Source organism: Oncorhynchus nerka, linkage group LG9a, assembly GCF_034236695.1.
Source record: "Oncorhynchus nerka isolate Pitt River linkage group LG9a, Oner_Uvic_2.0, whole genome shotgun sequence".
NCBI classification, from domain to species: domain Eukaryota; kingdom Metazoa; phylum Chordata; class Actinopteri; order Salmoniformes; family Salmonidae; genus Oncorhynchus; species Oncorhynchus nerka.
In genome coordinates this window covers 36,294,270-36,309,097 of record NC_088404.1, presented here as the reverse complement: position 1 = coordinate 36,309,097, position 14,828 = coordinate 36,294,270, and the positions used below count along the sequence as shown (strand labels likewise).

The 14,828-nt window shown below is 43.8% G+C and overlaps 1 protein-coding gene across 6 annotated transcripts in view; it reads right to left on the bottom strand.

Annotated features, from left to right (window-relative positions):
- Positions 1-14,828, bottom strand: part of scaper (S-phase cyclin A-associated protein in the ER) — a 139,622-nt gene that overhangs the window by 83,508 nt on the left and 41,286 nt on the right. For 3 of the 6 annotated variants that reach the window (XM_029668013.2, XM_029668016.2, XM_065022550.1), the window contains exons 5-15: positions 14,387-14,487; positions 10,455-10,571; positions 9,033-9,160; positions 8,601-8,857; positions 7,509-7,838; positions 4,513-4,680; positions 4,282-4,345; positions 1,244-1,379; positions 996-1,107; positions 433-573; positions 42-197 (exon numbers count right to left, since the gene is read on the bottom strand). In XM_029668013.2, coding sequence (XP_029523873.1) covers positions 42-197; positions 433-573; positions 996-1,107; positions 1,244-1,379; positions 4,282-4,345; positions 4,513-4,680; positions 7,509-7,838; positions 8,601-8,857; positions 9,033-9,160; positions 10,455-10,571; positions 14,387-14,487 — 1,710 coding nt within the window. The remainder of the gene's footprint in view (positions 1-41; positions 198-432; positions 574-995; positions 1,108-1,243; positions 1,380-4,281; positions 4,346-4,512; positions 4,681-7,508; positions 7,839-8,600; positions 8,858-9,032; positions 9,161-10,454; positions 10,572-14,386; positions 14,488-14,828) is intronic. The other 3 variants (XM_029668015.2, XM_029668017.2, XM_029668018.2) reach the window with 3 other exon arrangements.

Below are 14,828 nucleotides of genomic sequence, written 5' to 3'. Positions count from 1 at the left end.
GAGGTCTGGGGGGAAAAGGGGGAGCTGCTGTTCATTGTTACCTGTACAGCCTCATCTCTGGCCTGCTTCTCTTCCTGTCTCCTGCCTCTCTCCTCCTGCAGCTCGTTGAGGCGCTGCTCGTACTCGTTCAGCTTAGCCAGCACGTCGTGCCTCTTGTTCTGTGCCTCAAGAGTGTTGATGAATGCTATCTCATTCACCTGTACAGAGTCACAAGCCCCCCGGTCAACAAGTCAGAATCACTAAGCTACAAAAGAAATCTAAAAGTCTGCCTCTACTCTAGTTTGCCATTGCTTTTTAGTCGTCCTTTGTCTTTACTTTAAGAACATTCTCAGTGTCAAAAATGTATTATCACAAGGGAAATCTAATTAGAAAAATACTTCAACTCTTGGACATGTAGCTAGGTGTGCAGTGTTCCAGGGGTCAGTCCTGTACCTTGGCCTCCTCCTCCTGAGCCTTCTTTACTATGGCCTGGAGCTGCAGCTCCCGCTTGAACTCTGCATGGAGTAACTTCTCCTCCATCATCCTCCGCCGCTGGTCCAACAACTCCTCCTTCCATTTCCTGACCTCCTTCTCCTGTGAGGGAAAGACAGCTTGGGTCAGCTCATTTCACTCATGTACATTTCTCTAACCAAGGTAGACATTTTCATGGTGTCTTGCTTTCAAAGCATTTCCTGCTACCCGCTCTGGTCTTATGTCCACAGGGATTAATGTGAATATACACCACTTCATGTATTTATGTGGTTAATACTCAGGATTATTCAAGGGCTCACTCATCCCACGACGGCCTGAAGAACAAAAACAAACGTCATGAAAGATTGAGTTTGGGCTAAGTCTCTCCCAGACACATCTGAGGCCAGCTGGTTTGAGAGAGGCGGAGCTGGCCTCTGATATTTAGTGATTCTATCTGGCAGTGTGCTGACAGAAGCTCTCCTCGTGGCCAGTCTGGGGCTAGGCTGTGGTGTTTCCTGTTGGCTCTGCACTGCATGGCCACTCACCCTCTCCAGGAGCTTCTGCAGCTTGTGGGTCTTCTCATCCCGCAGTTTCTCTCGGAGCTGCTGGGCCTTCAGCTGTTTCTCCTCATGTTTCTTCTTAGACTCCGCAATGGTTCTGCCAACAAAGACAGAAAAAAACGACTTTCCTCTCCCCCAATTGTCTTACACACAGTAGCAATGAACTTTGACATGAATCAAGATCTTTTCTCTGACAAACTTCAGCGTGACATGAGGGTGGGTGTGTGTCTCACCTTTTACGAGACGGTGAGGACAGTTTCTCGTGCATGTGGATTCCATGGCCAGGGGGTCTAGAAGGCTCCTCCTCCACGATGTCCCCCCAGGAGGTGCTCTGACGCCAGGGCTCCCTCGCTGCAGAGAGAGGTGAGTCTAGACATTGACCACATCTGTGTCTTTAGCAAGAGCATCAATACATTTCATTATATGTACTGAACAAAAATATATAAACCTCAACAGATTTTACTGAGTTAAAGTTCATAAGGAAACCAGTCAATTTAAAGAAATTCATTAGGTCCTAATCTATGGATTTCACATGATTGGGAATACAGAATCTGTTGGCCACAGACTTTTTTTAAATTAAAAAGTTGAGACGTGGATCAGAAAACCAGTCAGTATCTGGTGTTACCATAATTTGCATCATGCAGCGCGACACATCGCCTGAGGATAGAGTTGATCAGGCTGCTGATTGTGACCTGTGAAATGCTGTCCCACTCCTCTTCAATGGCTGTGCAAAGTTGCTGTCGTAAACGTCGATCCAGAGCATTCCAAATATGCTCAATGGGTGACATGCCTCAGGATCTTGTCACGGTATCTCTAGCAATTCAAATTGCCATTGATGAAATGCAATCGTGTTTGTTGTCTGTAGCTTATGCCTGCCTATACCATACTTAAGGGACCCATGTGGCAGCTCCCTTATGATTGATGAGCATTTTCATAGGGCAAATGGACGGTCCCTTACTAGAGGACTTCGAGTGATATTAAAATAGTCCAACGGCCTCAGGTCGCCCCCCAAGGCCTGGTCTTCCAGGAAGTCAAAAAATACAGTGTCAAGGAGACTCGTTTTCGAGGATATACATTTATTTATTTTTGAAAATGTTCTGCTGTACCAGATAATTCCAGCAGATGGCAACTGACTGTATATTGCAAATGGACATTTCATAATCAAATGGACATGGCTTTTTCTCGTAAATGAAACAGACTTCAAAGACAAAACTCGAGCACAGTGGGCGGCCAAATGTACTTTTAGCCCAGAAACATGATGGCATCGAGGCCACAATGCTCTTTGAGTTCATGCACATTTTGTGGGATTGAAGGTCGAAAACGGTAATACAGCACTAATTTGACCGCTTCACGTCAAAGTACATGAACCAGCCATTTATCATCGTAGTTTACGAGAAATCGTACAACATCCATTTCATGATGCTTAAACAAATCTTTTTTTTTCTTTAAAAAGTTAGGGATCCAGTTGAGGCGTGTTAAGGTGTGTTTCGGAGCTCTACGTGATTTTCTGCACTCACACACACAACCAATATGGAGTGACAGTGTGGGGCTTAGACAGACGGAGCCTGCAATAGTTACCGGCGTTCGAACCATCAAACCGTCAGACCTAGAGCTCTGAAACTTATAAACCTGTTCTAGAGCTTAAGTTGGTAGTGCGCGGTGAGTTATGTGGCTCTAGAAGGTTCTCAGGTCGAGAAACAGCCTCGTCCATTTGCAATATCTTCAATTCATTTTTAACATCGCAGAAATGACAACATTTAGAAAAGTCCCCAGAATAACAAGACTAGGTGCATTGAAACCGCCTCGTCCCATAGAGACGGGTGTACTTGTCCTCTTGCTCAGTTGTGCATCGGGTCTACCCACTCATCTTTCTATTCTGGTTAGAGCCAATTTGCGCTGTTCTGTGAAGGGAGTAGTACACAGCGTTGTACGAGATCTTCAGTTTCTAGTCATTTACAACATTAACAATGTCTACACTATTTCTGATCAATATGTTGCTATTTTAATGGACCAAGAAATGTGCTTTTCTTTCAAAGACAAGGATATTTCTAAGTGACCGCAAACGTTTGAACGGTAGTGTAATACATTGCCAGTCTTAACATGTTATTCATCATATTGTCAGTGTGAACATGCTATTCTGCAAGATGACAGTGTCCATTGCCAATGTATATTCAGAAGGACTTCCCATTACGAAATTAACATGCTGAATCAACACCAATGAGAAATTCTAACTTGCTATGATCAGAACTTGACAAATAGACCTTCTAGGTTGATTTAGGGCTTAACATGGTGATATATTTAATTTGGTCAGTATATAGGCCATCTCAACATTATATATGCCATTTGCACATGGTTCACTGACTTTTGGGTTTGGAAGCCTACTTCCTCTGATCATATATGGCAAATGGACTAAACATAGGCCTTATGAACAAACTCGCATAAGACAAATCTAGGTACATACGGTTCTTACATATGTATAATTGACAACAAAAAAATATTTTAAAAAAAAAACAGTCCAAAAAACGCACTTTTTACGAGGTTCATTTTTTTATTCAGGTTGTGAAGATTTCACATTTGAGACCTGACTTTGACCATTTCCCACATAGAATCCTATGGTGGAGCGCGCTCGCCCCCTTTGGGATTTTTGGTTTATTACACCCGGCATTTGCTATGTTCCACTTGCAATATGTTTTTGACCAACTGCCACCCAATTGAGTGGTATTTGCGATTGTGTATATGTTTCGCCCAATGACAATAAGTAGCCATACATTTTTGTCCATTTCACGGGGGTCTTCCCTTACAAAACTCCATGTACTGCCAAATTCTCAAAAACAATGGAGGCGGCTTATGGTAGAGAAATTAACATTCAATTTTCTGGAAACAGCTCTGGGGGACATTTCTTCAGTCAGCATGGCAATTGCGCGCTCCCTCAAAACTTGAGACATCTGTGGCATTGTGTTGTGACAAAACTGCACATTTTAGAGTGGCCTTTTAGTCCCCAGCACAAGATGCACCTGTGTAATGATAATGCTGTTTAATCAGCTTCTTGATATGCTACACCTGTCAGGTGGATAGATTATCTTGGCAAAGGAGAAATCCTCACAGAGATGCAAACAAATGTGTGCACCAAATTTGAGAAAAATAATATTGTTGTGCTTATAGAACATTTCTGGGATCTTTTATTTCAGCTCATGAAACTAACACTTTACATGTTGCCTTTATATTTTTGTACAGTATAGATTAATTACAACTAAACAGAAAAGAGATTTACCGTCATAATCGGCTAACATGTCGCTCCAGTCCATGTTGAGTCCACCTCCACTGCCAATGCTGGCCTAGAAGAGAGAGAATCAGTTCATGATCAGTGACAATCATTAGGATATTGCAAGGTGAGCAAAACTCAAGACCTGGGGAAAGAGATCCTACCACTTCACATTTTTAACCACCAAACTACTTTCATATGACCAAAGCAAAGTGTGAGTGTGTGAGGTATGTGACTTACAGAGAAGTCACTCTCGTTGTCAGTCTCCAGGTCATTGTTCTCAGCCTGGATCTCTCTGGTCAGCTGTTCCTCTTCAGCGATGGCGCTGGCAATAGCCTCCTCGTTGGCCTTCTCCAGGCGGTCAGCCAGCTCCTCCTTCTTAGCCAGGACCTCTGCCATGGACTGGGGCTGGACACACAGCACACACACAGACTCACATACAGCTCCTTCCTCAGGTCATTCAGGTTTGACCAAGCCCACTGGCAGTCAGGGTCTATCTCGACATCTCTAAAATGCAGGAATGTTGTCTATTGCTTTTACCAAGACTTTGAAATGTGTTATTATATAGTGGTGGGCTTGGCGGGATCAACTTAAAACATTTCCTGAGTTTTATTTTGAAGAATGTGTCTTCATTTCATACAGCTCTAAGAGTACCATTTTGAGATGTTGGTATTATAACAATGTCAAAACTGAAAAGAAGATCAAACCAAAAAGTTAACTGCATCGACCAATCACAAGATCACAGGTGAGGAAGCATTCAGGAGTCATGCAGAACAAGTTCACTGTGAGGATGACGAGATGGTGGAAGGAGGCACAACTAAGGGACCATTTCACTGACATGGTTCAAAACAATGAAACACAGGTCGGAATAAATACCTACTAGATTAGTCTAAATAGCCTGATGGAGACCAAAATGTCTCAATGTCTATTAGTCTTTACACTTCTGACATGAACTTGACAAATAGTCTTTCCTTAGTCCGAAATTACCATCAGGGAGAATAGATAGCTAGCTGCACTCCAGTCCAGAGAGACCAGAGCTCCAGTCTAACTTAACAAGGGAAATGAGGGAGAGGTTTCTCTCACCAACAAAGCTGTTTGTCTCTAACTAGGGTCCTGCAGGGGAGTCTAAACAGCACTGGGCTTATCTGAGCCACCCAGAGAGGTGTATGGCCTACTCCAGAACTAAGACCAGATCTGCCTGCGTTTGATCTGTGCAAAGATGACTTTCCCTGTAGATCATTCAAAAGACATAATCTCTAGGTATAGAGAAAACCTCCATAAGAGGTTAAAGTGCTGTGGAAGTATCTATGACAGACGGTAACCCTGCTAGTGAAGGAGGGTATTCCTGATTAACTGCAGAGAGACTACATAGGCAGTAACAAACCTGACACGGGAAGGCTGCTGATCACTAATGCACAGTGGAGACCAGCTACAGAAAACAAACTAATACCTGACACAGTCATTGTACAGTCGTGGCCAAAAATGGAGAATGACACAAATATAAATTTTCACAAAGTCTGCTGCCTCAGTTTGTATGATGCCAATTTGCATATACTCCAGAATGTTATGAAGAGTGATCAGGTGAATTGCAAAGTACCTCTTTGCCATGCAAATGAACTGAATCCCCCCCCAAAATGTCCACTGCATTTCAGCCCTGCCACAAAAGGACCAGCTGACATCATGTCAGTGATTCTCTAACACAGGTGTGAGTGTTGACGAGGACAAAGCTGGAGATCACTTGGTCATGCTGATTGAGTTCGAATAACAGACTGGAAGCTTCAAAAGGAGGGTGGTGTTTGGAATCATTGTTCTTCCTCTGTCAACCATGGTTACCTGCAAGGAAACACATGCCTACATCATTGCTTTGCACAAAAATGATTTCACAGGCAAGGATATTGCTGCCAGTAAGATTGCACCTAAATCAACCATTTATCAGATCATCAAGTACTTCAAGGAGAGTGGTTCAATTGTTGTGAAGAAGGCTTCCGGGCACCCAAGAAAGTCCAGCAAGCGCCAGGACCGTCTCCTAAAGATGATTCAGCTGGGGGATCGGGGCACCACCAGTACAGAGCTTGCTCAGGAATGGCAGCAGGCAGATGTGAGTGCATGTGCACACACAGTGAGGTGAAGACTTTTGGAGGATGGCCTGGTGTCAAGAAGGGCAGCAAAGAAGCCACTTCTCTCTGGGAAAAACATCAGGGACAGACTGATATTCGGCAAAAGGAACAGGGATTGGACTGCTGAGGACTGGGGTAAAGTAATTTTCTCTGATGAATCCCATTTCCGATTGTTTGGGGTATCCGGAAAAAAGCTTGTCCAGAGAAGACAAGGGGAGTGCTACCATCAGTCCTGTGTCATGCCAACAGTAAAGCATCCTGAGACCATTCAGGTTGCTTCTCAGCCAAGTGGCTCAGGGAATAAAACATCAATATTTTGGGTTCATGGCCAGGAAACTCCCCAGACCTTAATCCCATTGAGAACTTGTGGTCAATCCTCAAGAGGCGGGGGGACAAACAAAACCCCACAAATTCTGACAAACTCCAAGCATTGATTATGCAAGAATAGGCTGCCATCAGTCAGGATATGGCCCAAAAGTTAATTGACAGCATGTCAGGGCGGATTGCAGAGGTCTTGAAAAACTGCAAATATTGACTCTTTGCATCTACTTCATGTAATTGTCAATAAAAGTCTGACACTTATGAAATGCTTGTAATTATACTTCAGTATTCCATAGTAACATCTGACAAAAATATCTAAAGACACTGAAGCAGCAAACTGTGGAAATTAATATGTGTCATTCTCAAAACTTTTGGCCACAACTGTACACATGCCATGACCCCTGGCCCTTTGGGCTGAACCTGTCCCTGAACTGGACACCCTGTCATAGGTTCTCTCACCATTTCAGCTCAAATCACAGTCAAGTTTTGATTATTGCCCACTTCATCAACACAGCATAACAACTGGGCTGGCTACTTCCAGCAACGAACACGACAGACACTGCTTTCAGAGCTCCCACAACCGGACCCATATGGTCATCCTCTCACAGCCAACCATCAACACCCCCAAGTAAACTGAGGTTCTGAGGGGGCTGTGCAGCATGTCATCTCACATTGTGGTTGAAGGTTCTGTAGATTGACTTTGTTTAGGCGGTGAAGGCCACTGGGGGATCTCTGACCCCCCCCCCCCCCCCCGCACTGAGCCCTCCCCCCTCTGCTCCTCCATCGCTCAGCACTCACAGTGGAAAGCTCTGTGGGGTCCAGCACACTCTCCAGTTTCACCGCTGCCATGGGAGTCTCAGCCTGTCCTGGAGCAGATGCTGCCATGCCCTGTGACGCACCCCCGGCAGCCCCCTTGTTCCCCAGAGCACTGGGCCCATCCATCTGGGCCGTGTCTAGGGACGGAGGGAGGGCTAAGGAAAGGACTGGAGCTGGTAGGGATAGGGTTGCAGAGGGGGTAGGGTCTTCGGCTTGTGTAAGAAAAGGGGTTGGGGCTGGTATGGGCGGAGGCGTGTCCTCACGGGGTGTGTCGACACACTGCCCCGAGTCTTGCACACTGTCTGCTGGGGGCTGCACCGACACAATCACACACACACAATATTAAACACATGCATATTCCAAGCATTTCATGAGAGCAGTGACAAATCAAAACGATTAACACACACATCATGCAGGGAGGTTGGTACTAACATGCCCTAAACACCCAAACCTCATCAGATCATCAAATAAACTATACTGAACAAAAACAAAAATAAACGCAAAATGTAAAATGTTTCATGAACTAAACTAAAAATGTATTTGCTGATTGGCTGGCTGGGCCTGGCTCCCAAGTGGGTGGGCCCACGTGCTCCCAGACTCACCCATGGCTACGCCCCTGCCCAGGCGTGTGAAATCCACAGATTAGGCCCTAATTAATTAATTTAAATTGACTGATGCCCTTATATGAACTGTAACTCAGTAAAAATAGTTGAAATTGTTTCATTTTGCGTTTATAAATTTTTTCAGTATAAATGTGGAAACACATGAAATCTGTCTAAATCAAGCAATGCCTAGAATACACCCCTACCCAGTGTGTTCTGAGGCATTGAGAAAGAATGTATTTAATGAGTGAAAATGGCATCTTTCTGCCTCTGAAATTTCAGTGTACGATCAATTGTGTTAAAACTGATATGCCCCGTCTGGACAGGCTGTCTATGAGTACTGTGGAGCCCAAAACAAAAACAATGTGGCTGATAAAACAGTTTTGAGTTACTCTGCACCACATCTCCCGTCTTCCTGAATAATTTATATTTGGGGACTCCTGGGAGGGTGAGCGACGTCAGGGCTCAGTACCTCCATGTTACTCTTCTCCAAGTCTTCTGCAGTCTCCTCAAGTGGGACAGGCTCCTCAGGGATTGTCTGTTCACAGTGACCCGTGTCTTTATCCAGGGGGCAGGACCTGCCAAGGAGCTGTTGGTTCTCCTTGTTACTGTCGTCGTTAGGGCTGATGTGGGCCAGGACCGGGCTGACCTTGGCTACGATGATGGCAGAGCGAGGCCTAGCAGGACGTCCACGCTGGACTGTCTCCCAGCCCTCAGAGTCCTTCTTACCTGGACACAGAAGGACACACACAAATAAGAAGAGAACAAAACAAATGTCAATGCCCCATAGGCGTTAATCAGAAAGGGGGGACACACCCTGAAGACAAAAGGACATCATAGGTGTACTAAATGATGAGGATCGTGTAGTTCATTCTATAGATGTGGAGGAAAGAGCTCTGCTTACCTGGTTTCTCTACAGGACAGGTGTTGGGCTGGCTGGGGACAGGGAGAGACTGGGAGGACTTGACACGCTCAGCCCAGCTGGGGCCCGTGTGGGACAGACGAGCTACCGCCAGTGTGGGTGGAGGACCACTGGAGAGATAAACACATAAATCAGAACCAGAAGAGAACAATGCCAACATACACAAAAGCATTTCAACCAGAGAGATTATCACTGTACAAAAATAGTACAAATGGCTGTGAGGACCACTAAAAGAGATGACCCTAAGGTGAGCAGCTCCATCTGCCTCTTCCAGGCTGGGCTTTTCATCACAACACTCCCAGGGCCTACAGGGCTGTCTCAGGCAACAGACCTCCTTCATGATCAATACCCATTTCCTGCAGCATTCGATTACAGGGAACTGCACATATTGAACTGATGCTTCAGCAGTCTTTAACCACACTTATCTACACCTCCCACTGTTTCTGTGGTGAGGGCCAGTGAGACTCAACAAATTACATTAAACAAATGCCTCGCCATCAGCAATCAATCCCCTTGATCAGATCACGCACAGAGTAGCCTCTACCAACCTAGACCAGTCGGCAAATCATATCTTACATCTCTTTCTTTCTCTCTCTCGGAGGACCTGAGCCCTAGGACCATGCCCCAGGACTACCTGACATGATGACTCCTTGCTGTCCCCAGTCCACCTGGCCATGCTGCTGCTCCAGTTTCAACTGACCTGAGCCCTAGGACCATGCCCCAGAACCACCTGACATGATGACTCCTTGCTGTCCCCAGTCCACCTGGCCATGCTGCTGCTCCAGTTTCAACTGTTCTGCCTTACTATTATTCGACCATGCTGGTCATTTATGAACATTTGAACATCTTGGCCATGTTCTGTTATAATCTCCACCCGGCACAGCCAGAAGAGGACTGGCCACCCCACATAGCCTGGTTCCTCTCTAGGTTTCTTCCTAGGTTTTGGCCTTTCTAGGGAGTTTTTCCTAGCCACCGTGCTTCTACACCTGCATTGCTTGCTGTTTGGGGTTTTAGGCTGGGTTTCTGTACAGCACTTTGAGATATCAGCTGATGTACGAAGGGCTATATAAATACATTTGATTTTATTTTGATTTGATTGATTTGTTAGAGGTTTTAGCATTTGCATTCCCTTTTCTCTAACTGTAAACATCTAATGATGTCTGACCATTTTACACGTAATGTCAGCCAGGCTGCAGCTGAAAGATGCTGAGGCGCAACAGATTGTACTGCTTCCCAGAATGTGCTGATGGGGAGTAAAACAACAAGGGATTTTGATGACTGCTGTGTGTTCATAATGACTGTCAGTCATTACATAAACATGATGGTAAGCAATTTGAGCTCAGATCGGAAACAGTGGAGATTAGGGCTGTCAACTGAACCAGAAATGAGATGGAGAAATCTTACCCAAAGTTGAGGGCTCGGCGAGCACTAGGAGAAGGGACCATTCTGTCCGATGAGGGGCTAGGCAACACATGACGACCTGGGGACATTTTACGCACTTCCCAAGCCAAAGACGTGGGTCTTGATTCAGAGGGGACAAAGAAATTATGTTTTTCATAAACTTGTAATATAGTGTAGTACCATAGTTCAGGGTGAGATTTATGTCTCACTTTAGCTAAAAACAATTCAATTAATGGAACACAGAAACAAAGGTTGTCTGATTGATTAACAGTCTATGTAAAATGTACAAATTGGGAGACAACATAAAAGCTTGGATTTTTATATCTTAGTCAATTAACAGGTGTTGTGGTCACTGTGTTAAAGAGACGCCATTGATCCAGTGTGTTTGTGACTCAATGGCATGGAGCAGAGATGTCACTTAGAGGTTCCCTCCGGGAGCGATGGGAGTGAGAGCGAGTGAGAGCGAGACAGAGAGCGAAAGCAGTGTGAGTACCCAGCCAAATAGAAACAGCCAGGCGCCCCAGGGCAAAGGATTCTTTGGCCGAAGGAGCTCTATTTTGGTAGATTCTAATGTCTTGTTTTGGATATTGTCTAGTTCTATATGATCAGGACTATTTTCTAAGTTGGAGAACATTAAACCTTTTACATTTAAGCTGTCTTAGATACGGTTTTATTACAAGATAGGAATGGCCACAATGATGTTTGTTTTTCAAATTGTGTTTTATTAAAACATAAATATTTAGTACACAGCCCACATTATCTTGAAAAATGTATTCAAGTTTGTTATTCCAGGTCTGTTTTTTTTTCTTCAGTTTAGGGATTCGCGGTCAAATTCACTTTTAATAGAGAAACAAACACATTTGATGTTGTAAGTCCACAACGAGATGTTCAGAATCCACAAATGCTCAAACCACATCTGGAGACTATTTTTGAGGTCTGGGAAAAATCTAAGAATTTTGGATTTGTGGGTGAAGTTACCCTTTAATTCAAGTGTGCACCTAGCAAGAGGCTGTTGTTTGCCTGTGTTTTTATAGCGCACATGATGGTAGAGTTTGCAAAACAAATACCCACTGGATTGATGAAAATAATTATCATATTCTGCCAGGTAAGCATAGGATACTTTGTAGTTAAGATTTAACTGAGAAGGTTTTGGGAAAGACTTTCCATCTACCAAAAGACTGTGGGAGACGCGCAGCGCGCACACACCGACATTCTCGTTACCTCTTCAGAAAGTTACAGCAAATACTTATCACTGATGCATTCTGCTCATTTCTTATGATACACTTGGGGAAATTAAAACATTTTCAATACATTTAGTTGGTTCCTTACTAAAGTAAAGTATATTGTTAAATTCCGTTGTAATGCCTGGATTCCGTTTGGGCCCGAATTATCACACAGTATTTGGACCAGAATGAGGCTCTTCACTACCTATTGTTCCTGCAGTGATGATTCACCATCTTCATCGAATGTTTTCATAATTTATCTAAAGATAATCGCCAAGAAACCTACCAGTAAACTATTCAAATCAGGGAGCCAAATAAATGTCTCTTTCAGATTCGATAGGCTACACTGACAAGACGAGTCGCTCACTTTAGCGTCAATGTCTGGCAAGTCCCGTCATCCTAGGAAAGGAAACCTGGGAAATAATTTGGTTTACTTGTCCGGATGCGATACCATGGACATAGTGTAACCACGTTGCATGATTTATGAATGGCAAAGGGATATGGGAGATCGACTTTATCCAGTCAGTTCGACAGCTTTTATAAACTAGTCAACATTTGTGGTTTAGTTGTCAAAGCACGGTAAATAGCCTACTATGCTCCAAGACTCCGAGGCTAGCTATGTGCAACACGGGAATATGCCAGAAATATTAGGCTAAATCGTGGATTTTGACTCATCGTTACCGCTTACATTACATGGGACATACAAATTCACCAGCATCTTGCTCTCTCCCGTGTATAGAAATTCGACTGCGACCAACCCCAGCACACAAAAAGTATACAGGGAGGTGGGATAGACAGCATTTTACATTTACATTTAAGTCATTTAGCAGACGCTCTTATCCAGAGCGACTTACAAATTGGTGCTTTCACCTTATGACATCCAGTGGAACAGCCACTTTACAATAGTGCATCTAGGTCTTTTAAAGGGGGGGGGGATGAGAAGGATTACTTTATCCTATCCTAGGTATTCCTTAAAGAGGTGGGGTTTCAGGTGTCTCCGGAAGGTGGTGATTGACTCCGCTGTCCTGGCGTCGTGAGGGAGTTTGTTCCACCATTGGGGGGCCAGAGCAGCAGACTGCGTTTCTCTGTCATCACTCACTTTGTGACTGACGGGTGTCTATCCTATCAACAGATCGCTAGAAAATGCATGTCGTTCATTCCAGCAGGAGAGGGCTCGACTGACTAGTGAATTGAAACTTTTAAATATGAAGTGGAAAATGAATCTGTAATCGGTTGATTAGCCGACAGCCTAGGGTTGGGCGATATGGCCTAAAAATCATATCTACATTTTGTTCAAACTTATGTGCGATTCACGATATGCATTTCAATTTTGTGTATGTTCTCTCTAAATAGGCGGTGTACAATTAAAGGTAAAATACACAGCATATCAAAGAATCAGCAATAATCTAATTAATTCAGGGCGTGTGAAGTTATACCTAGGCTAAATATAAGCCTTCCACAACCATAAGACCCACTAATAGTGTATTTATTTCATCCACATATTTTAACCTGCTTTGTTGTTGTAATAGTCACGGATCTGGCTTTCAAGTCTGTCTATGAAAATGCCCTTTTTTGTTACACACTTAACTAGAACCATGCATAATGCACATTCACTAATAAATGACTAACTTCTTGTAGTAGGCATTAGGCTATAGAAAATAACACAGGTCTCATCAACAATCTCAAGTCCACATGCTCGTGCTTAGCCAGCTAATCTTTATATTTCAAGTTTAGCCAACTTGGATCTATTTGCTAGCTAACGAGGTTGAACAGTTGAATTGTTACGAGCACACCCCTCTGTCTGTCTCCAACTGCTTGAAAAGCATGTTAGCCTGTCCACTTTGGTCAGATGTTGAAATCAAGTGGCCTACCTTATTTATCAGAATGAGAACGAGTTGCCAATCCCTTATATAAAATGGTGTGTTATGCTTTATTGCACACTTATAAACAGACTAGACAGCTTGTATAACAGTCTGGCTAAAATGCTGCTAGCAGTACGTGGTACCCCAATGCCGCGTACGACAACCTGAGCATTCATTTTCCAGAATCAATGTTCATTGATACTCTCGTTTTAGTAGTGTCTGCTCTGCATGCAATTTGAGTAGTTGAGACATAAAAAGGGTATGGTTAGAAAATGTTACTTCTCTATTACAGTAAACTAATGTCTCAATGTGTTTAGGTGTCCTTGTGATCTCTCAACTTTGTTGGCGTGAGAGACAGGGTAGGGGCTTGGTGTGTGTAAACCATAGAGGAAGTGGTGAAGCGAGAGGATTCACGTTCGCTAAAATCTGTCCGAAATAAGCCCAATGCATTTCTATGGGTTTATTTTGGACCTAAGCTTGTCGCCTGTCTTCCCACCTTTGGGACAAAGACTCACATTGTTAGGGCGGATACAAGCATATTTTCATTATACACAGATCTCTGGTGTAAATGGGGAGGTGCATACAGCACAGAAGGAGTGAAAGAGATGAGACCAAAAATACAACACGTGAACAAGCAGACATAGCGAAAAATAACAAAATCTTGATTCTTGCGATACAGGCATTTGGAATATTGGGCAAAGACATTCTTTTGAATTAATCAAATCGACATCGCCCAGCTCTACGACAGCCGCCACTAATGGAATATATATATATATATATATATGACACACATATACACGCACACACATCTGTGTGAGAGAGAAAGAGAGACAAGACATCGGTCAATCACCTGTTCTGGGCATCTGTTTTCTCTAACTTCTCCTGCAGCTGGATCCAGTCGATGAGAGCTTTAAAGTCCCGCACATAGTTGTCCAACATCATCAGCACCTCCTAAATAAAGACAAACACCTTTCAGACAGACGGGGGCATCTCAGTGTATCCATCACCAATCACACAAACATCCAGAGGCGTCATGCCGATAGGGGGCGCAGGGGTACTTGCCCACTCAGATTTGTCCAATATTTTTTTCTCTTCTGTAACACTACTAGCCACTTGTCAATTTTATGAAGTATGCTTTAGCTAGCCCATACAGGTTCCCAATCTCCCAACCTCATAACTAGCCTAGCTACCAAGAAGCCATTTCAGGCTGTTAATCAGGTTATAGTAGCTAGATTAACCATGTTAGCTGGCATGGTTCGTAGGTTTTAGAAAAGCAAGGAATAACTAAATGT